General features: G+C 45.1%; 1 protein-coding gene across 9 annotated transcripts in view; it reads left to right on the top strand.

Moving 5' to 3' along the window:
• Window positions 1–24,271, top strand: part of FARP1 (FERM, ARH/RhoGEF and pleckstrin domain protein 1) — a 1,178,254-nt gene that overhangs the window by 825,508 nt on the left and 328,475 nt on the right. For all 9 annotated transcript variants that reach the window (XM_069640745.1, XM_069640749.1, XM_069640747.1 and 6 more), the window contains exon 14: window positions 19,410–19,597. In XM_069640745.1, coding sequence (XP_069496846.1) covers window positions 19,410–19,597 — 188 coding nt within the window. The remainder of the gene's footprint in view (window positions 1–19,409; window positions 19,598–24,271) is intronic.

The raw sequence follows: 24,271 nt of genomic DNA, 5'->3' as shown, positions 1-24,271 counted from the left end.
AAGTGTTAAAACAACTTGGGAGGCACCCGAGACAATTGCCTTAACCCAGAACCTCACCAAAAAGTATAGTTTGTCTGGCAGTGACCCTGAATATTAGTTCAGATGCTTGGGCATTAGAAATTGTAGCCCAGGGTTACTGTCTCCCATTCATAACAAGACCTCAATCATCCACCAGGGAACCACTAACTCAAAACCCCAGATCCGTTCCTTGTGCAGGAAATTTTGAGCCTGCTAGAGAAAGGTGCTATAGAACCAGTACCTGTAGCGGAATGGAACTCTGGTTAATATTCCCCATACTTTATAATCCCCAAGAAGGACAGCAGATTGAGACCTATCTTGGACTCGAGATACTTCAACAAGTTCCTCAGGAAGGCCATGTTCATGATGAAAACCCTTTCTCAGATCCTTCAGGCCCTCCAGCTTCAGGATTGTATGGTGTCTTTGGACCTTCAGGATGCTTACTTTCATGTGCTTATCCATTGCAAGCACAAAGTACCTGAGGTTCGCTGTTGGCGGTTCTCACTATCACTTTTGAATTTCGCCATACTCCTATGTCCCTTCCCCTTTCCTCCATACTTATGGGACATCTCTCCGTCCTGTGGGACGGGACCGGAGCACTTTGTAAAAAGCATCCACATTTTTCCAAAAATATGTCCTTCCTCTCTTTCTTGTGCGGATCCCGGCACGCGGCCATAACCCCGCCCACCTTGGCTCCGCCCCGCGCATGGCCATCAGTCCTTTTCTCCGCTCGTTTGGGACTGGACGCACTTTCATCCTCAGAAGATTTTCTTCCTTTTTTCCTCTCTGGCTCTCGCTAGCGTTCGTTTACTAGTCTGTTGTTCAAACTAGACCTTCCAGATTGTTCGTGTCACCGTCGTTTCCTGAGGGCGGATCCCCATCCTCTTTGCTTAGAGTGTTTGGGTCCGGATCACCGTTGGGACTCCTGTTTTTACTGCAACTCCCTTTCGGTCCGGGCACTTCAACGTCGGTTGGAGCGGTGGGAGGAGGTGTTCTGACAAACTCCTCCTTTACATTTTCAGGCGTTCATCGACGAGAAGAAAAAACGCCCAGTAAGTTCTTTACTTTTCAGAGCACCCCGGCCGGGGGATACCTTTCCGGGTTCCTCTCTTGCCGGGAGGGGCGTTGATCACTCTGTCAGCGGGGTTCACCCTGAGGTGCCCGTTGGGCCTAATAATTCTACTGGAGTTTTCTCTGAGGCTCTCCGTAAGGGGCCTGTGGATACCAGAGTACGCTCCAAGGCCCCTCCTGTGGGGGCTGTTTGTAGACCCAGTTCTGAGTCGTGGGGTACCGGAGCTCGCTCTGAGGCCTCTGTTGGCTTCCCTCAAAAGTAAGACCGGGGTGCGCCGCGAGGCCTTGGGGCTTGCTGTTACCCAACGGATGTTCGAGGCCCGCACAGATAAGGCTGTTACCGGACCTGGGTCCGAGGTCCCTCGTCCAGAGGCTAAAGCTACCAACAGTTCTGAGAGGCCTGACAGGGCCTTGTCGGTGAAAGCGGTTTCTCACCGTTCCCGGTCCTGCGGTGATACCAGACCTGTTGAGGGGGCAAAGAAGCAAAGTTCTTCTTTTGCCGGCAGTGCTGAGGTCCTTCCGTCGAAGGCTAATTTGGCATTTGGTATGTCACAAAAACATTCCAGGCCTCACAGTACCGGCTCTGCCGAGGTTCCTTATGTTAAGGCTAAAGTTAAGACTCCTGATCCATCGACGGGAACCCCTGCCTCACTTACTCACGTGCCGCAGTTCCCCTCATATGAGGACACAATGGCGCCCGTTCCCGCCACGACCGCGGCGGCTATTTTAGGTGCTACCCCTACAACTACCCCATCGGCCTCAGGTGTAGGGTTTGGTCCCTTGGGCGTGCAGAGTCCCTTGTGTGCATCCTTATCGGCCAGTTTACGATTGGAACGCCCGGATGCCTCTTCCGCACAATGTTTCGTTGCCTTCGGGGCGGCACCTTTGATTTATGTGGATACGTCGGTGGAGGGGCCTTTGTGGCACCCTTCCCCGTTACGTCCCTGGTTTTGTCCACCTCATGAGAGGCCTCCTCAGGTTCCGAAACAGTCCCCGGAGGACGCCTTTTTCGGTAAATTCCAAACGCTTATGCGTACCGACCCCATGAGGGAATATTTCAAAGGGCTTTTCAGGGAGATATGTCCACCTGCACCTCTGGCTCCACCCGTTCCTCCGGTGGTTCCGCCGGTGGTTCCGCCGGCGCCTCTTGCCTACGGTGCCTTCCCCGCTCTTCCGCCTTTGCCTCCATTGTCCCCAGTGGACAAGGCGGCGTCTGACACGGCTCAGCAGGATCCTGACCTTCCTCGGAGTTTGAGGAGTTTATCCCGGCCGAGAAGCTGGAAGACTTCAAAGGTGGCCTATCCGACGCCAGGGTCTTGGCCCAGGATCTGCTGGATGCTGCGGCTCATCACGTTGACACAGTTCGGCTCAGGGCCTTATGCTGGGGGTTGATACCTCACGGCAGGCGTGGCTGCATGCCACTAAATTTTCAAAAGAAGTGCAGGACAAGGTGTTGGACCTTCCGTTCGATTGTAAGGAGCGCTTTTATTTTACAACAGATGTAGAGCTCACCAAGACGAAGGATAGCACTCAGACAGCTAAGTCGTTGTCTGTCCTGGTTAAGACCCCTTTCAAAACCCAGAGACCGTTGTCATAAAGTCGACCCTCCTCTGGCTTTAGGGGCTTCCTGGACCGCAAATCTCGCAGAGTGGATACCCCTGCGGGGAATAACCGCCGTAGGCAACAACGGACGCGGTTTTTCTCCCGCTCTTCAGCCTCCTCCTTAGGTTCAGGTGGCACCGCCACCGATAAACCTACTAAATGAGGGTTTTCTGCTCGCACGAGACCCCGGTGGGAGGACGCATTGCGTCTCATTGGGAGGCGTGGCAGACCATCACAGAAGACAGATGGGTCTTGTCAGTCGCTCGGGCGGGCTTCCGTTTACCTCTACCCCCTAACCTCACCCCTCCTTTTCAGCTGTCGGGCTCGCCCTCCCTCTAAGCCGAAGTTCAGAAACTTCTGGATCTCAGAGCTGTGGAACCCGTTCCCCTTGGGGAGCGAGGGGAGGGCTTCTACTCTCGGCTGTTTACGTTGCCCAAATCCAACCAGGCTGGCCTGCGCACCATCCTAGACCTTTCCCAGTTCAATATTTTCCTACCTCAAGAGAAATTCAAGTTGTTCACGCCCAGCCTGATACGCTCCTCCTTGCAGATTGGCGATTGGCTCAGCGTTGTGGATCTTCAGGACGCGTGCATGCATATCCTGATTTGGAACCCACTCAGGAGATATCTCTGCTTCTCTTTGGGAGAGGAGCACTTCCAGTTTCGAGTGCTTCCTTTTGGCCTCAGCTCGGCGCCGCGTGTCTTCACGAAGATGATGTCGGTGATTGCGGCCTATCTTCGTCTCCAGGGTATCCTTGTGTATCCATATTTGGACGACTGGCTGTTACGCAGCCCTTGTCCGCTGGCAGCAGCGGGCAATCTCCAGTCTCTCCTTCAGCTCCTGTTCCATCTTGGGCTGTCAGTGAACTGGCGGAAATCTTCCATGACGGTCTCGCAGGACCTGATTTTCCTGGGTTTTCGCTGGGACACGATCGACTGCAGAGTGTACCTGACCGGGGACAGAATGGCGGATCTGTTAGCCACGTGTCAGATGTTTGCACAGTCGGAGAGCATGTCGGCCTGGTGGTTCCAGAGGCTTCTGGGCCTCATGGTCTCGTGTGCGCTGGCTCTTACTCTTGCCGCCTCGAGATGAGGCGGACCCAGATGGCACTTCGGAGTTCCTGGTGTCAGGCTGTGGACCCGGATCGCAAGCGGATAATGATTCCAGATTCCACGAGAGTGGACCTGGATTGGTGGTCATCTCTCAGCAACCTGTCCGGGGTGCAGGGTTTCAGGACCCAGACCCCACGGTGACGATCACAACGGACTCCTCCTTTCTGGGGTGGGGTGCGACGTTAGATCTTCTTCAGGTCTCAGACCTCTGGTCGCCTCAGGACAAGCTCCTGCACATAAATCATTTGGAGCTTCAGGGGTTTTTCTGGTGCTCAAGGAGTTCAGACCACTCATTGCCAACAAGGTGGTCCGCATACGCACATGTGGTGTCAATGTATTACATCAACAAGCAAGGGGGAACAAAGTCCCCCCCGCCCTCGTGGACCTGTCTATCCAGATATGGGAGTGGGCCGTGCTTCATGGTGTCTGGCTGGTAGCAGTACACATCCTGGGCCAGTGGAATGTCACAGTGGATGCCCTCAGCCGGCAGGCAGTGGTCAGTTACGAGTGGGAGTTGAAGGTGGAGGTCCTCTGATGGATTTTCTCGCGTTGGGGCACACCGGAGGTGGACCTGTTCGCTACGGCGGCAAACAAGAAGCTTCCTCGGTATGCCTCCAGAGGGGGGCTGGGAGCCTCCTCTCTGGGGGATGGTCTCGAGATTCCATGGCACAACATGAGAGCTTACGCCTTCCCGACTCTGCCTCTAGTCCATCGGGCAATTTGGGAGCTGAAGAACTCTGAACTGTTCGCTTCTCCTCATAGCCTTCGTGGTGGCCGGCCAGGTTTTGGTTCTCAGAGCTTCAACACCTGTCGGTGTATCCGCCGATCGGGAGTTACTGGTAACCTGATCTACTTCATCAGGGGGAACAGCAGATGTGGCACCCCTCCCCACAATCGCTCAGCTTGGCGTCATGGTGCCGGAGTTCAAGTCTTTAGAGCATCTTAACTTGTCTACGGATAACATGCGTATTATCCAGGCAGCCAGGAAACGCTCGACCAGATCCCAATACAGGAGTAAATGGCTCAGGTTCTGTCATTGGTGTTTGGAGAAGCAATTGGATCCAAGGGTGGCTACGATTGACACGGTACTGTCCTACGTGTCCTCCCTAGCAGAGTCGGGTGTTCACGTTCTGTCATGCAGAACTTATCTTTCTACAGACCAATGTTCTTAATCTCTGAGTAACCCAGTGGTTAAGAGGCATTTTGCAGGCTTGACACGCCGCTACCCTCCGGTTCGTAGTCTGCATCCGCTGTGGGAGCTTAATGTAGTCCTGACGGCGCTGTGCCATAAACCTTTTGAACCAATGGCCACGGTGGACCTCAAGTACTTATCCTGGAAAGTGTCCTATCTGGTCGCCGTTATGTCAGCGAGGAGAGTGAGTGAGTGAGTGAGCTCCAGGCCTTGTCAGTGGAGCATCCTTTCTTGGTCTTTCACAAGGACAAGGTAGTCCTGCGGACAAACCCGGCCTTTCTACCGAAGGTGGTAACTGAATTCCATCTGAATCAGTCGATCTCCCTACCGGTCTTTTTTCCGAACCCTGCCTCAGAGGCTGAAAGGTTTCTGCACTGTCTTGATGTCAGAAGAGCTCTTAAGTTCTACCTGGACAGGACTTCTGAGCTTAGGAGTTCTTCTCCACTTTTTGTGACCTTCGGTAACCCTCAGGGTAAGTAGGCGTCTGAGACGACTATTTCTCGGTGGATCGCCGCCTGCATCACGGAATCTTTCACCGTCCAAGGGCTGAAACCTCCTAAGGGTATTCATGCACACCTGGTGCGGGGCAAGGCAGCCGCGGTTGCTTTTCAGAAATATGTCCCCTGTGAGTCCATTGCTAGGGCAGCTACTTGGGCCTCCCCATCTGCTTTTTGTAAGCATTATTGTCTCGACATGAGCTCAAGAGCTGATGCTCAGTTTGGTCAGGCTGTTTCAGTAAGGGGTATTTCCATCCACCCGTAGTTCCTGTTAGGAGTGCTTGGGAATCTCCCATAAGTATGGAGGAAAGGGAACGGGATGTAGGAGTATAACCAGGTTACTCACCGTAGTGACCACCTTACTCTTAGTCCATAGTCCCCTTTCCTCCATACGCCCGCCCGCCGTCCCCTCTAATAAGGATCCTCTGTTATTGCTAATAGGTCTCTGACCTGGAGATAGAAAAGGACTGATGGGCGATGCGTGGGGCGGAGCCAAGGTGGGTGGTGTTTCGGCCGCGTGCCGGGCCACGCGCAAGAAAGAGAGGAAGGACACATTTTTGGAACAATGTGGATGCTTTTTACAAAGTGCTCCGGTCCCATCCCACAGGACGGAGAGATGTCCCATAAGTATGGAGGAAAGGGGACTATGGACTAGGAGTAAGGTGGTCACTACGGTGAGTAACCTGGTTATTAGGGCTGACCTCCGCCTGAGGGTTTTCACTAAGTTAATGGCAGTTGTGGCAGAGAGTCTCAGGAAAGGGAGATTCACGTCTACCCCTACCTGGATGATGAGCTGATCAGGGCCTGTTCTCCCGAACAAGCCTTGGATCATCTCAGCATCACCTGCCACTCTATCCATAGACTGCGCTTCTTCCTCTATTTCAAGAAGTCCCATATGATGCCATTATAAAGACTCCAGTTCATCAGAGCAGTCCTGCATGCATTGTTGGGTTGTAAGGGCTCAACACGTTCTGCGGGGGTCACCAAATTTCAGAATTCCCAGCATCTTCCGGCCTTTGACTTTCTAAGGTTGCTCGGCCTCATGGCATCCTGCATTTTTCTGGTGCCAGAGGCTCGCCTGAGAATGAGATCCCTCTTCTAGGCTCTCGGGACTCAGTGGTATCAATTCTCAGTCAAGAGGTCAGACCTTCTTCAGGTTCTGAGCAGAGTCGCACAGGATCTCCTGGGGGTGAGAAGGGCTGCGCGGACAACATTCTGAAGGGAGAACTCTTTTGGCGACCATGGCTGGAGATAATGGAAGCAACGGATGCCTCACTCATGAGCTGGGGAGCCAACGATCTGACATTCAGCAGCGATTTGTCTCCATTGTAGTCCAAACTGCACATCAACTTTTTGGAGCTGATGGCGATCAGACTAGCACTGATTGCTTTTCTGCCCTCTATACAGGGAAAGAATGTCCTGATGATGACGGACATCAGTGGCCATGTATTACCTCAATAAGAGAGGAGTAGTAGGGTACCTACCTCTGTGCAGAGTGGCAATGTAGCTCTTGTTCAGGGCAATTCAAGAAGGAATCTCCCCATCGCCGGTTCTGGAGACAAGAACATGGCGGTGGATGCTCAGAGCAGTCTTACACGAGTGGGAACTAGCTCAGGAAGTCCTTCAAGAGATATTCACCCTTTGGAGAAACCGTCAAGAAGACCTATTTGAACCAGTGTCATCCGGAAGTGCGAACTGTTCTGCTCCAGGGAATTTCCCCCCAAGAGGAGCTCTAGGGGGTGCGTTTGTAGTGGACTGGGAGGTTCCACTCCTGTACGCATTTCCTCCTGCCCCTGTCATTCGTCACATGATCAGGAGGTTGAGAAAGTTTGGGAAATCCATATTCCTAATTTCTGAGGATTGGGCAAGGAGGATGTGGTACCCAGACCTCGTGCACATGTTTATCTTCCCTACAATGTGTCTTCCACAACGAGAGGACCTTTTCTCGCGAGTGGAGTGTCAGGTTCTCCATCCAGAGGTCAATACACCCAACTTCACATATGGTTTCTGAGAGGCTGAGATACAAGGATTGGGACCTCCCAGATGACGTAATGGAGATTTTGCTTTCAGCCAGAAAGCCAGCAGCTAAATCCTTGTACCGTTGCCATTGGAACAGGTTTTGCAACTGGTGCAGAGAATGTTGATACATTTCAACGTAATACACCTCTGGTGTTGTCTTTCTTGCAACATTTGGCAAATCTGCGGCTCCAGATTGGAACAAATAAACGTTATCTGGCAGCGCTTTCAATTTATAAGCGCTCTTCTGCGGAAGTGTAGTACAATTTCAGAATCCTAGAATTTCTCAAGGGGCTCACCAATGTGTTTCCCACAACTCCTTTTGAAGTCCCTGTTTGCAATTTGAATCGTGTTGTAAAATTTCTTGTTTGCTCTTTTTGAGCCTCTTCATTCATGTCCATTAAAACCTCTGACATTTAAGACCATTTTAGTCAGAGCTCTTACATCTCTTAAGCAAGTTGCAGGCGTTATCTTGCAAACCCCCTTTTTGCTTCTTTTTATAAAGACAAGGTTGTTTTAAAGGTAAAACCTTTGTTTCTACCTAAAATAGTTTTAGAATTTCGTGCATCTAAAAAAAACATTTCTTTTTACCTGCCTCCTCATCCTGGAAAGGAAGAGGAGAGGCTACACAGAATTGCCCCAAGAAGAGCTCCGAGTTTCTATATTTCGCAAATGGTGAAGATTCACCAAGATGATCAGCTCTTCATTGGATACATAGGTCATATATTAGGACTAGCAGTAAAAAAACAAATCCTGTCCAGATGGATTATTCTGAGCATTGGAGAATGCTATAGATGAGCTGGGAAAGACCCCCCTGCCCCCCCTCCCGAGAAGGCCCAAGGGCCCATTCAACAAGGGATATGGCAACATCTTCTGCCCTACAAAGAGGGGTGCCAATAAAGGAAATTTGTGTGGCAGCCACTTGGTCTACCATGAATACCTTTGTAAACCATTACTGTCTAGATTCATCTTTACCTCAGGAAGGAGGATTTGGGATGTGAGTCCTTCATTCGGTCTTTGACTAATATTGACTTTGAACATTTCTTGCTCCTGCTTCCAAAACCAACACTGCTTTGGGAGTCTATCAAAAGATGAGGAATATGTGGGAGGACACATTCCATTTGAAGAACAAGTTACTTACCCCTGGTAACATTGTTTAGACTGGATGTTCCCTCCCACGTATTCCTCACCGCCCCTCCCAACCTACCCCGCTGTAGAATTTTCAGACATTACACTTTACGCTCTTTTAGAGTCTGATACGGTATGATGCGAAGCGGGTCATTCCGCAAAGGAAAACACAGGGGAAAAACAGAACTGAAGCCAACGGGCACTGCGCGCTTGCTATATATATATATATATATATATATCATTTTTTCGAAGCAGCTGAAGATGGAAAAGATATCAAGGTGAGGAATCTGTTGGAGGAACATCTAGTCGAAATAATGTTACCAGGGGTAAATAACTTGTTTCTTCTGTGCTGCTACAAACTCCCAAGGTGTCCATGATTTGTTTCAATCCTTCATTTCTTTTCGGTTTCTGACTGGAAAACCGTGAGCTCAGATTTTATTCCTTGTGCCATGTCTGAATCTAAAGGTACGACTATATCTTTAAGCAAATGTGGGAAAACATGTTTTTCTTATGGATGCTCACAAAGCTTGCAACTATTGCCTCCATCCATCCCACAAACCAGGGGACTGGGACATTTTCAAGGCATACGCACAAAAACTATCAGAGGCACATATGCCTTCTCATGTTTTTAGGAGACATTTCTATCCCTTTCTGAGGGCATAAGTCTACCAGGACAGTCCCAAAGCCAGACTTGGAGAGAATCACTCTTCGGAATGGGGGGGGAGGGGCAGGGGCTCAGTCTGAGAACAGGTAACCAGGGAGAGTGAGTGGAGGAAAAGGATGCCATCACTTGTGTTGATTGAAGCCTCTGACAAGTCTTTCATTGATGCTCATTTTACCAAGTCATTTTAACACCCTAAGCTTTCAAGCACAAAGGAACATGTTTTAATGTTCTTTTCTACAGTATTCTTGGTCAACAAAGCACTAGTTTACTTTGCTCTCCACTAGTCAACAGTCGGGTGTTGCTGACATTTTTGATGTGCTAGCCCTATACTGTCTGCGTCCAGAGTCCCTAATATTTCGAGAGGCAAGCATTCAGCTTGCCTTGCAAACATTTTCTATTTTCAACTCCCTATATCTTTAAAATTGTGTTCTCAAATGTGTGGACCCTTGACATATGTCCTTGCCGTTCGCTAAGAAGATATTTTTATAATCCTTCATGCTGAACATGCCATCAGATGTGAAATTCCAGTCTTTGCCTCTTATCCAGCATTCCAATTTATAGAAAGCACCTGATGGTGAAACCCAAGGCTTTTGTATGGCCATAGAATTTGAAGGAGCGTGCTTATGTTGTGTTGCAGTATTGTTCCACCCCCATTTTAACCAACAAAATTAAATAAGTCACTGATACAACTAAGGAACAACTGCTAAGCTCCCTCCTCTTCTTGCAGACAAGGGGTAATAAGTGTGTAATTATAAAACCTACATGAAGCAACGTGCAAACGTTCCCCATTCTATTCGGGGGCTGCTGGTCCAGTCCTGGTTTTTACTTTGCCTTTCGGATTTGTAGTCCCGCATTTCCTCATTCTAATACCAACACTAGAAGTCCCAGAACATAAAGTGAAAACTGGAACTGGACTAGCATTCCTCACCTGGAATTGGGCAAGTTGGAATGTATCTTCATGTGTTTGCCGCCTGTAAGCAGACCCTGAACTTGCTCTGCCTATTTCCGATTCAAATTGAAAAAAGTCTGTTGCGCAAATGACATTGCCCTCATCACGAACTGACTTGAATCTCCCACATGCTCTTCATTTCATTGTAAATATAGACCCCTCTGAATAATGCAAGGGTGTAACGTTTGCCATAACCATGGTGATAACCCTTCCATGTGGTGCAGAAGGGCACTTTGCATACTGTGAATTACTTAAGCTCGACGTTCAGTGAGTAAATATAGTATTGGTGCCATTCAGAGCATTATGAACAAATTCATGAAGTCGCTGTTTGGTGCTCCAGGCACGCATGATTGTCTATCGAAATTTAAACCCAATCACGAGTTAGCTATTTCTATTAGGACACCTTAGAAAAGAATGCCAGCTTATATAGTTCCTCTTGGAATAGTACATTGGCTAAGCATTTAAAGTAGGGTTCTTGGTCTATAGTAAAGTACATACTCTTTTACTGCGGCACCATTAGTTCGAAGCCAAGCCAACAGGAACAATAAAACACATCCATGCCAAACACAGAGACACAGGTAATGTCGGCACAACCATTCAAACATTGTGTCAGACTAATTGAATGTTGAAGGACCAATTTCATACTTTAGGAGGAAACTCCTTCTGTTCAAATCGATTTCAGTCAGCACACAAAATGTGCACGTTACAACACTCAATACTTCAGCCCTTCCATCTTTGACTACAGGATGATCAAGGTTGTGAGTAGAAGTATGTGCAGCATGCTCCCAAACCGTTCACTACTTTACCAAAAACTAGTTGGACAATGTGCTCAATTCTTACATCATCAGTCCTGACAGACTGTGGTTTGTGAGGTTAAGATCCACAGATTTGGGAGTCTGTGATGTGCTTGGCATGACTGTGTATGTTTGACATAATGGTTTTCTTCACCTTTCCGGGCAGAGAGGAGGGTCTGACTGTAAGGCAAGTGGTATCAACACTGTGTTCTTCCTGCGAGCAGTGCTAGCACAAATATCCAGAATTGACCCTGCAGACCTGAGCTCGCGATAACCCCAAGAGCACTTTGTGATCATTTGTGTTAGGTTCCTCTTCTACTTTGGAGGATGGTGTTCTCCTCCTACCAGTGGCTGTGATGTGGATTTCTATGAGGCAAAGTCCCTTCATGCCAGATATTCTTGTTGTAATGATTGCCACTGCACCAGGCTCCCATATCCTATGGCAATTGAAGGTGCTCCTACTTAACAACCCAGAAAATGGTCTGCAGTTCCATTCTGTGGATGATGGCTCTAGCTTTGTTGCACTTCCATTCCCTCTTGGCATCACTCCATTCCCCATACACTTGGAAATGTTACCTCATTGATCAGAAAGTCATTTCACTGGGCATTGCTGATTCGAGATATTTGTGTCAACGTGCACACAGGAATAGTAGCACTGAGTTGATCCCACTTGCCTTACTATCAGACTCGCCTCGCTGCCCAGAAAGGTGAAGAAAATCAGTATGGCACATAAACCTAGTCGGCACACCATACCCACACACAAAACCGTGGATCTCCCCTCCCGCCCCTTGCTCCCCCACTAAGAGTAATCTGCCAGCATGTATATATACGCCTTCAGTGGCAAGGCTTGAGCACAGTGTTGGGTAGGCTTTGGGGGCATGTAACGCATACCTCGGCTCACATCTTTGATCAATCTTTAGTCCAAGCTTCAAGGTCTGAAGGATTGAGTAGTGTTGTAATAGGGGCAATTGGGTGTTGGCTGCAATTTCTTTTAACAAGAGGTTTCCTCTTTAACAATGAAATGTGGTCCTTGGACAGCCGGTTAGTGAGGGACAATATTTGTTCTAGAGTTTGGCATGGGGGTATTTTCTTGCCTCTTTTGGATGGCAGGTGATGGCTGTATGGTAAGGTGAATAGGACCTCGCTGTGCAGTCCTTTCTTATGCACATTCTTTTCACTCCTATCACGACCCTGATGTATTGTCTATCCATTTGAGGTGCAACTCCTTTGAATTTAGTGAATATTTGTCTGCTTGAGCGACCCTTCTAAAAAGTGGAAGTCGATGATTTCCTAGGGATTACAGACGTTAATTCTATTGTTAGCTTTGCAGGATGCATAAGCCTCTTGGAATATTCCACCTTAGCATGCAATGCTACAAGCAGTAGTAGGCAATCCACCAGATAAACCATCTTGCTCCAAGTTTTGTCAAAAGGCAGATATCAGGCTGGCACGTTGGCAAGGTTGTTGGGCTTTTGGTGTAGTGCAGTCCTAGTAAGCAAACACTTATGATTCTGTGGAGAGGTCTGCAAACGTTATAGGCCTGGGGATTCACGTCATGACCATTCTTTTTGTTTGTGAGAAGTCATTTGTTCTTAATCCAGCATCATCTGTAAAACTTTAGCACACAAGTACCTTCACAAGGCCGGGACTGTGTGACATGGGATACTGAGTGAGCCATTGCCTTTCACATGCTTTATGTCTTACGTGCAAGAAAATGAGCCGATGACGTTTTGTTGGTCGCACAGTTTGTGGAGCGCTCCAAGGTACGTCCCATTGTTCGGGGCTAATGCCAAAGCTGAAAGCTGCTGCTTCTGCAATCAGCCCTTACTTTGCCAGAGCGGGATTGCATTGGTGTTCCCTTTCTCGCCGGTCCTTTGACTTGAGCACACTAACATGAAACACGCATGCTAGGCAGTATGTCTTTAATTCAGCCTATCCAGCTTTTTTTTAATTTTTATTTTTAAAAACACTTCCCTTTTATATAATGTGAAATATACTTGGGACTTCATTCTCATTTTTGTCATTTGATTAACAAAGTGTTATGCAGAAGCATTTTCTGTCATATCACATGCACTGCTTGGTCAGCATGTACCGCTCCTGATGGACGAGAAGGGCTGCATTTTCATGGTCTGTCTTTTATCCTCTGGGCATGGTGTGTACTTTCTGCTCTTTGTATTGTTTGAAACGCTGTCCATGAAGTTCTTCTCCTCTAGAAAACTGTTCTTACATGTATCCGGTATGCCTGTGACCTCCACGTGCAGTGATCTTGTTCGTCAGTTATAAACTGATCCCTCCCCTAGAAAGGTTACAGATCCTACTGGCTGACTGAGAGCTAACAGCCACATGGCGCTGGCGAATGAATACGAGCAAGAACATTTCAATGCACGTTTGCAAGTGACCCGTGTTAAACCGGGCCATATTAATGGCCGCCTGGCAGCCACTCCCAAATGTATTTTTTGTAGCATGAATCTGTTATAAGATTTTCATGCCGAGTTTAATCCTCCCATACATTTGCGTGTGGAAATGTCACTAGTTTTTCCTCTTTTAAGAAAAGTGCATTGCATGTTAGCCAGAGGTAGTCTGTAATGAGATTCCGATGTAATGTGTACTGTGCCCCCACATGCGCCCCATGGAGCTTTTTGAAAACGTATATATGTCATACAAATATATTGGGTAGATTAATTCATAGTCCTGTGGTAGTGGGGGGATGCAAGCAAACAGTCTGTGCTCCATAGCCTCTGCTGTTGCAAAGAAAGTGTAAAACTCTTTTCATGACAGTATGCAAACGTGTGACAATGGCATATCTTTTTGCAATATCACCCTGTTAAACATGGAATAATTCCTTGTCAATAGAATACAGTAAAAACCTTAAGCTAAAACCTTTAACAAGATCACTGCACTTCTGGAGCAATATCCTATGTAAATAGACGGTATTTGTGGCACTAGCCTACTGGGGGATAAGGAGCTTGATGCATGCAATTCACATGTTCAAGATGTGTTGATGAATTGGATATATAATAGAACTATGTATGTGTAGGTAATAGGATTTACGGTCAGTCCCTTTTGGTGTTGATGAAGGACATGAACATAATCCTGGTATATGACGCAGGGATTCCCTTTCTAGATCTGTGTGTGTAATGTTTTGAGGTATAGATTATGCACCCTGATGAAGGCTAGTGGCATAATGCACTGTCTAGTTTGTATTGACATCAGTCTGAGAAATGTTCTGCAAAAATAGCATGGATTGTGCCAACAGGCAGGTCGCGGACTGTTTCAATGGAACCGAGGTGGCTGGATATTTGAGCATGCAAATCCAAATGTGGTTAATGGTGCATGGGTGGCATTCATTTTCTGTAACCTTTGACTGGGGCTTTTCCGTGTTCTAACCATTATCTTGCTGTAAACCAGTTCTTGGTTTTAACTGTTCTGCTTGCATCTGGCTTAAGCTTGCAAACACTGTGTTAAGAAACGTCGAGCTCAATGCACCTGCATGGCATGAGATCTCAAAATTGCAAAACCCCCCTACTCAACATAAGGTGATAAACTACATCAAAGCATTTGTACTCCCACATCTGCAATTGGCAGACACATATGAACAGCTTGGTCAGATTTGAAACTAATGATGGTCTTGCATAGAAATCATTGATTGTTACGACATTGAATTGTGAAACAGGAGTTCTTGTGTGAGGGTATTAAAGAATTATAAACAGATTTTAGGATTTCCTTACAAACGCATGTCCTCTGTCCCTTAAACTGAGGGCTCACTTCTTACGTCACTTTGGCTTGAAGTGTTATTGGGGGGAGGGTTATCTCCTTGTTACTATGCAGTCTTGCCGTATTTCATGCATGGACCTCTTCTGCACTAATTCTCATCACCTGAAAACTTAGCATTTTTTTTCTACTTTGAAGGAAAGGTCGTTGTTGAGCTTGGTTCGACATCCAGTAGTATTGTCTGGTTACCCTTATGGAACTAATCTTTTAAAGTGTTTGTCAATTCTGATTCATGCACTAGGATGGGTACAGGGTTGTTTGAACCAGTGTCTGGTGAAAGTGAACCCTGCAGGATCATAATGAATTGTTGTTGGGTTTTGTTTTCAGTGATGTTTAGGACGTCTTCTGGATTGGCCCATGTTTTTTTCTTTGCCGTTTTATTGACAAGCCTGAACCTTAAATGAAAGAATAAGCCGTAAACATTGTTTTTTTTTGTTCTGCTCCAAAATGGGCTGTGGAGAGCCAACCCTTCCAAATGTCTTGCTCGCCTGTAATGTCATAAGTGCACAATATTTCAGCCAAGGGGCTCTATGTAATTTGTACATAAGCAAACTGTAAATTAACACTATGAAAGACCTAGGCATAGTCCTGTGATTCTTCAAACTCTTAGAGCCAGAGAGTCACTGAAGTGGGCATAATACTACAGCTACAAATACAGGTCTACTAGCGTACAGCAGCAAACCTGCCTACCACGATTCATGTGGTACAGAAAAGAAGCCAATCCCAGCAGGATTAGAAAAAGCTATTGAAACACCCAATGGAAAGTGGTACATGGCTTTAGTCCACTTGTGAGATATCACAACCAAAGATGTTGCTTGAGCTATTCCCACAAGTGTTTATAGTGGTAATATAGTGAACACTGAGAGAGAGTACCCCAACCATTTATATATGTTAAGCAAGTTGTAAAGGTTTATGTTCTCAAGAATGCAGTTGTATAGTTATTTTGGTTTCCTGCAGTTACTTTTGGTTGGGAATGCCCTATCGGTGTATATATATATATCAAGAGCATGTAAAGTAGTCAGTTTTCATCAATAAATGCCATGGAAGTATTCTAAATTCCCAATGAGTGATCTGAGCCCACCACTGATTCTTGATAATTATTTTCATGAGTCTATCTTTCGGTAAGCTAGTATATAGTTTTTCATTATTTTAAGGTAGAATGGAATTGGGAGCTTTTTTAAATTTCTGTTTGACTTTTTCAGCAATGTTGCTCTTCATGTTTAACACAACTCTTATAGCAGGTATGCAATTCTCTGGATTCCCAGACAATCTGATCCTCCTTGTTGTTTGAAGAGGGGAAAGTATTGATGGTCCCAGATGCTTCACATCAGTCTTCCATTGTATGGTCTTAGACCGGTTGAAAGGGTTTTTGATCTTTTGCATCTAAAAAATGGTGACCCTGGACATGAGTGGGCCTCAATTTAGAAGCCTAGCATTCCAAACATTTGGTTATAACAATGGCTCTACAACAGCACAATTTCAATAGGTCAACAATAAACTGAATGCACAAGCAGTACTCTGACCTTTTGCTGGCATTGAATCTGTGCTTGCATCTCTGTTTGATGGCTTGAGGGAGATTGTTCATTTTGGTGTCTTGGCAATTTTTGGTTCATCAGTAGCATAGGGCACTGGTGAATGTGCTGTGCCGATTAGATGTTATGGGGGGACTTGGTATAGCTTGGATAGTAGTAGCATTTCCTACACACACAGGTCTAGTGTTGCTGTTATTCTGGTCATGGCCATACTCTTTTCTTCGGACGTACCACCAGAGGTGGTTTTCTTTTCCCTAATTCTGTGTTGAGGTAAATCAAACACCCTTCACCTTACTTCACATTAGATTTGGTATTTTGATTTTAAAACGAAAGCTTTCATGTTATGCATAACTTCCTTCCAGCCACAGATTAAGCCTCAAAAGCACAGTCCTCGTGTATCAGGGTCTGCACTTGAAATCGCAAAATCTTGACCTATTACCCTGTGTCTTCCCAACAACAGTGTTACACTGGTGAGGAGCCTGCAGGTTTTAATTGGTCCTGAAATGTCTGTTGCTTCTTGAGAACTCGCTGTTTGGTTAACTATTGCCTTTTTTAGTTGAAAGTTCTACAAAGCCATGTCATTATTCTCCTTCCAGTATAGTCCTTTTGGAAACTGCAGCTATATTGCCTCTGCTAGATTATTCTGGTAGCCATTTTTTTGATGAATGCTATTGTGGAGGCTATTGTGGGTTCAAACTCTACTTCAGCCGCCTCATCAAGACCTTATACACAAGAGTGCCACTTTAGCCCAATCAGCCTGTTTTACCTGTATGATTGTTGCATCACCCAACAATCATATCATATGACCAGACACCTGCATTCCAGTTACTGGAATCCCAGCTGCATATTCCATATTGTGTATATTCCTGCTGCATCATTTCTGTTACATGATAGTTTAATTGCTCCTATCACCAGCTGCTTGTCTGTCACTCAGAAAGCTATTTTTCTGTTTTGGGCATTTGAAACTTCATTGAAGCAAAATGTGTTTTTATTTTCTATCTATTTTACAAATCTGAATTTGTGCTTTTTAGGATTGGGAAGATGTAACGATTTCAAGCATCTGGGCTTGTAACGATACCAAATGTTTTTCCCTTTTGCATGCTGGTTTTTGGTAGTACATTTTAGGTATATACTTTACTTCCATAAGGGTAATTATGCTTACATCTGAGGAAATGTTGTCCTACTTAGCAAAGCTGAAGACCAATTTTAAGATTTAATACAAAATCCAACTTTGCACACCACATTGGCATTGTTTATACATGAATATTGCAATCCGGGGGTCATCTGTGGTATATGTTCCACTTTTTTCAAAACACATGTCAATTTAGGATACAAACTGCGTTGTAATCTGTAACAAATTCCAAAGTTATACAGTTACCTTTCCTTTTTGGTGTATTTCACCAATGTAATGATTCACACCAGAGTGCAAAGAAGCGGTTTTGAACGGTCTTCTGTATTCATTCATTTGGCTTTTCATTCAATAGTCTGACACTTTTTCTATTAAACATGTTAGTATTGAAAGATGCATGCATTGCAACAGGTGTATGCTTCTCATTTCTGATTGCTCATACTGTTCAACATCTAAGGATCTTGCTTAGCTATGCATACATTCCATTCCCTGTCAAATGACAGGGACACCGTGCCAGAATGTCTGATATTCTCTGAATGCTTGAGATGATCTCACATTTTTTATGTCCTTTGTAATGTGTAGTGTTGTAATGTGTAACCATTCGTTCACTATACCAATGTGTTTCACTATTTCTATATTCTGAGACATAAATATTTTGAACATTTTGTACTTCAGTTGTGTACTAGTGTCAATAAAATTGACCCATGTGCATCAGACTTCATTGATCAATGATTTAGTTTGGTTGTGTATTTGAAGTAGTTGGATACATGTCCTAACGTGTAGCGTAGTTACTTTTAGTGGGTAGACATAGTATTTCTCAGAATGGAAGGCTTAGGAATTTCATGGATGGTCTGTTGCACTGCCACTACATTTCACGCTACTGGCGTCCATTCACTGTGACACCTCAATCCAAGACTTTGCATTATTTTCCATGGCAGGGGAGGCAGAATACAACTTGGCTATTCCAGATTGTAAGCTAATCGCAAAGGATGCATCCTTAATGAGTAGGACCTGGACAGCGCCAACCACAGTTTGGGAGCCAAGTACACCCAGTTTCCACTGACATTCTAGACCCTACAATGTTATTTGAAAATTACTATTCTGTGGTGTAAAAATGTGCAACACATTTTTAATGAAATGGTGATATGTTAATCTGACATGTCGTTTTTTTTTTTTACCTGATAAATATTTTAAATTCCTATGCAGCTTTGGCAGGTAAACCCTTCAACGTTTTTTATTAGCTTTGCTCTACGTGTCTAGGATTTTTTTGGTTCTAGAAACTGCTTACTTTGCACATTCATCAAACTGGTAAACATCTGCTTCGGACCCATTACTCATCCCAGCACCCAGTGCATTCCATATGGTATCGCACCTCTCTTCTCACTCAAGTGCATATAGTTAAATGCTAGTTTTAGTCTGCAAGTGAAATGGAGCTATGCGCTTCTGTTGGTCACATTGGTCTACTTCTTTGCAGCATTTAAACTGCTCTACTGTTGTGTGCAGAAGTAATGCTAGGATTTTTACCCCAAACAGTCGGAGGATTGTGGAATTACACTAAAAGGTATATTTCTATTTGTTGTGCGTAGATTCAGCGAATGCCGTCTTAGCTTTTGTTGTTTGAGTTGTGTAGTAATGTATGGCTGTGCTGTAGAAAACCTCTTTGTAGATTTAGCAACTAGTATGTTGAATAGTTCTAACATAAGTTCCATTTTTCTCATGGAAGAACGGAATTTCGCTTGGAGCTGATTTGCTAGCCCAATTCACATAACATAGACCTTTTGTGCTCCTACAGCAGTGTCCTAAATAGAATTAAATATCTTTGAGGACGTACTCTCTGGAATGTATACATATGCCAGTCTTTAAGTCTATTCGGGTTCTTGTCATCTTCCTAAATTTGTGAATCCCTCTTAATGCTGCCTTTTTTCATTCAACAGGCTCTCTTCCAGGTAGTCCTCACCTCTCCGATTTATCTATGAATTCTCAAGGAATCCAACTGGGACTATCCTCCTCAATATCTCCAAACTTGAGCCCTGACACCAAGCCATCCTCCCCTCTCTTAAGCCCGCTCCTAAATGATCCGGCATGCATTAGGACTGATGAGGAGGAGGAAGTCAGAAGAAAGGTACTAAGGTTTCACTGCTCCATGTTTTGTCTTTAGTTATGGTTGCTGGTTGTCCCATGGTCTGCCTTTCTTTTGAGATTTGTAACTATTGTATCCTTTTGTGTACTTATCTGTAGCCAGAATCTGAAAATGACAGGAGACCACATTATCATAAAGAAGCCGAATTGAAACCGCTTTAAAATACAGTCGGTGTGACAAAATATGCCCCTCGTGGGTTGGGTGGTGGAGAGGCATTTAAAACCAATTTTCGCATGAAAAAGATGCTGTGATTTTCACAAATTTTCTTCTAAATTTATTTCAGTACTATACGTTTTGGAGCAAGATTTCAGACAAGTGTTCTTTATTAATCACTTTAGTTTCGTCCACCTTGCCTAGAGGTTTGGTAACAGAATGTTGCCATTATTTGACAGGCATGTGGCACATTTTTGGTGCCGTTCCCGTCCCGTTAGAACATTGACACTTCCTGTTGCAAATGATTGTTCAGAAGGACCGGTTTGCCTTATCTGAACATTTCTTTCACAAACCACAGTATTGTAGACTTGAAATTGGAGGTCTGTTGCTCCACTCACTTGTTTGTGTTGTGACCCAGTACTTTGGTGAATGCAGAGTCCTCTACATTTGAAATATTTTCCTTTAACAGAAGCAATAACTTTCCCCGTATGGCTTTGAGTATGGTCACATATATTTAACCATATCTTGTCCCGTGACTTGCAGCACAAAGTGCAAGCTTAAAGATCTCTGCAGACTCTCTCCAGTGTGTTTCTTACAAAATCCTGAAACAAATATATACTTGCCAAACTTAATGGAGTGGTTTTTATATGCCACAAATATGTTAGAAAGTAAGCCCTAACCAGCCAGCAGGGGGCCGGGAGGTTCGGGGGTGGGCTTTAGGGGAAACTGGGAATAATTGGTTAAAATGGTTCATTATACAGCACACTTTCTGTGAAAAATTGGGTAAAAAGTCAGTTTGCAATTAGTTTTGTAGGGTGACTCATGAAAAAATCATGTTTTTATGTTGACCTTTCTGTCTATATATATATCAAGATTAAAAACATTTTCAGACTGGCTGTGTCCATACATTTTCATGTTGGCTGTACCAATATATGCCAATATTCCCACGTAAACACAAACTTATATTTGCTTTGCACATAATGCCAATAATACTATAGGAAAATATGTCCCAGCTAGACTGGTTGCACTAAAATGTCAGCCTAGCCACATAATAACACTTATCATGCTTGCTTTATAATAGATGCCTGATAAAATGTCATGCCACAGTTCGAAGTGGCTAGAATGGCTGCACCAAAATGTCTTCTAAGAATACTGTGTAATTTAACCACAGATCCGACTGCACCTTGGTAGTAAGGCACAGGAGTAGCCTTATGCACATTGTGAGGCGACATGGTAGAGCAAGAAGGACGGGGATACTAAAAATACAAATTGACAGTTTTATTTACTTCAAAAGAGGCTTTAAATAACTCCTGCCTTGCCTTAACACTGAAGATGGGAGCACACTCTAACATCTAAATAAAAAGAAAACAAAATGAAAACGGCCCTAGTCAGTCGGTAGTCCAAAAGAATAACAAACTACAAAACCTATTGCCTGCCCTCAGTCTAATATACAAGTGAAATAGAGAAATGTAATACAAACATAAAATCAGTGGGAAAGAAATGTATGACATAATGGCATCAAATGATTCTTGTATAACACGTGGGTGGGGTGGAGCACTTGGCGTATGGGCACACTCTATGCGTGTACACCTGGGGTAGTTGGTTCGTCCCTCTAGAGCCTGCTTAGCATTTATGTACTCTGTCTCAAAGGTCGGGGTTTTGACGTCTCGGGTCTCCCTTTTCCCCGAAGTCCAGGTCAATCCCCTGCGTTTTGCAGCACCAACACAAGTTCCAAGCTCTGCAGCACAAACACAAAAGTTAAAGGAAAATGCATTTTAAATCTCTACTGGACGCCAGCCTCTCCCTTTCAATTTCTTTCCTTGGTTCACCTCTTTTGGGCTCAAACTGTTTCACTTTCCTTTCTCTGGGTTCTTTTCCCCTAGCTTTATTCTTTAGTGTTTGCTATGCCCTATGATACTCGTAGGCTTTTACACAGTTCAACAAGATTCAACAGTTCGCACAATATTCTCAAGCTCTCTTCAGTCTTGGCTTTAACAAAAGAATGTCGCTCTTAAAATACAATTTCTGGGTCCCTCGTTCGGGCTCGAGCCTAAACACTGTGCACAAAGCCTTTTGAATGGCCGTACTTTCGTTTTCCACCTGACCACGCTGTTACTTTATTTTTATTCCTTTCATGGGCCTTTTTTATATCCTGCTTTCTTTATCAAATTCAATGCTCCGGTTCCCGCTCCAGCCACACACGCTCACCGGGATTGCCTCTTTCTTGCCATGAGACTCACCCGGTTAGCGCAAGCAACTTCTCTGGAGCTCTCTGGGTCGAGATCAGGGTCTTCCCACCTGCCCCTCAGGTACCTGGGCTTAGTTTCATATGCACTGGGGAAACAAGTGCTTCTGTGGACAGTCAACAGGATCTGATCTGCCCTCTCTGGCTCTTGGAAGGCACAGCTCCTTCGCCCTGCTGCAGCCCTTCAACAACACAAGATCAGCGTCTTGGCCCTCAGCTTCCTTCCAGGCTCTTCAGGGTTCTTTCAGCACTCTCCTCTGCTCTTTAGCTCCTCTGGTCCACACTGCATCCCCATCTCGCTCAGTGTCTCCGTGCTCACCTTTTATACTGCCAGGGAATGTTATTGGAGTCAGGTGTGGGTGGTTAAAAAGGGAGGCCTGACCCTGCCTGTCCCCGTTAATGGGACAAGATGGAGACTGCCCATAGGAATCCATGGTACATTGGTTCCTATGGGCAATCTTCATAGCTCTCTTCCTCTTTTTCTTCGTCCCAATGGTTTTGAAAGGAGGCAATGCAGAGGAAGTATGGGAGTTGTAGATTTCCCTAACGATGGAGAGAAGTGTTTGTCATGATGAAGGGGGCAGATGTGTGGTTGTAGATGAATGGGTTTTAGATGAGAATGTCCCATAGTGACTGTGGGTATGTCGGATAGGGATATATTTCTTCTCCTAAGCATACCTTTAATGTTAGTACCTGTTGGAATTAGGGAGGGGTCAACGGGACAGGATTCATAACCTATAAAGGTGGTGACAGTGTTAGGTAGGGGTTTGTCAGAAAGGGGAGTGGGAGTACCATCTCTCCTGAGGGTATTCCTCCAACTGTCCCCAAGGACTCCCTTCTCAGGTGATATTCCTGCACTGGTCCACCACCAGGGTCTGGTTCCAAAGGCGATGTCCGTGCCCTGGCCACATGAACAAAGAAGCCCTCCGGTTTCTCAACATTTAGAGGTGCAGTTTCACCAGGCTGCATGTCCAATGGGCTATGCAATGCTGGGGCAGCAAAATACCCCAGACCCTGCATATTCCATTGAACATGTGTGTTGGGGAACAGAACTGGCAAAACGAAACTGCACTTCCCTTTGACAGTTTAACACAGCTCCTCCATGATGGACTACGGTGCAGACAGGTAGCACCCCTTCGCCCATTATGGACGAACGGCCCCTACGATTTGCCCACCTGCAACAAAGGCATGGCATCTTAAAATGCTTGTATGATAGTTTGCTCTCGTAATCGCTAGCAAGTAGATAATTACTATGTCCTATTGACACATTCAAATGAGAATGCAATCAATCTGCCAGCTAATCCTCATCGCTGTACTGAGTGCCATCTTGAGCAGTAAAATTACTGATGACTATTTACACAGCCACACCTCACAAACTGAATTGTCTCTTGGAGCTTAATAACAAGTTTACATTTCTTATGCAACTAGATAAATGTTACTCGTTTTATTCTCTGGAGGATAGCACACGAGTTGGTTTTAGAATGTTAGACAACAGATACTTTTCTATGAGATGAGTATTCCACTGATTTCTTGTTATGGCTTGGGTAATACTATTTGCTCTGGAGAGCCACCTTGCTTCCCTCGTGGAAGCCTGAAAATTGCTTGGGTTGGCCTTGTGTTTTTGATTTTCTAAATCTGCAGTGTATTTCATCAGTCTTTTAATCTTGGCCAGCAGTTTCTCCTGTCTGATGGAAATGTTAGGAGAGTTTTCCTAAAGTCCACTTGAGGTAAGACTCTATAAAACTATTCCTTGGAATACAGGCCCCCTACGCTTTGTCTACCCAAAGGATCTTGGTAGAATGGCAGGGCAGCCAGGCTCATCTGAGTAGGAGGATGTGAGCTGTAGGTAAATACTGAATCCTAGTAAGTAAAATTGGTCCAAAGAAACTGTTAGACAATGTTTTATTAAAAATATACACTTCTTATTATTTACACAAGGAAGATAGATAAATACGTGTTTCACTTAACCAACACACATAGGAATTAATAGCAATACTTTTTACAGGTGATTCTTTCAATAGTAGTGGCTTGTGGTTGCATTTGTTAGAGAATGACACTGATGCCAGTTCTTATTGGTAGTACTGTGCACTCACATTGATGTACAACGTATATGGTAATTGTATTCGTTTAACAAAACCACATCAAATAAGGTCTGTAGGAAGGTAAATAGTTTTATATATACTATAACAATTCTTTACTTCTTAGTGACACTTTTCAAGGCTCCAAACGCTTTTAAAGCCCAATCCCTAACTATTCCA

The sequence above is a fragment of the Ambystoma mexicanum genome, chromosome 7q (genome assembly GCF_040938575.1).
Source record: "Ambystoma mexicanum isolate Mex_15411 chromosome 7q, UKY_AmexF1_1, whole genome shotgun sequence".
Taxonomy (NCBI): Eukaryota; Metazoa; Chordata; class Amphibia; order Caudata; family Ambystomatidae; genus Ambystoma; species Ambystoma mexicanum.
This window is presented reverse-complemented; position numbering and strand designations above follow the sequence as displayed.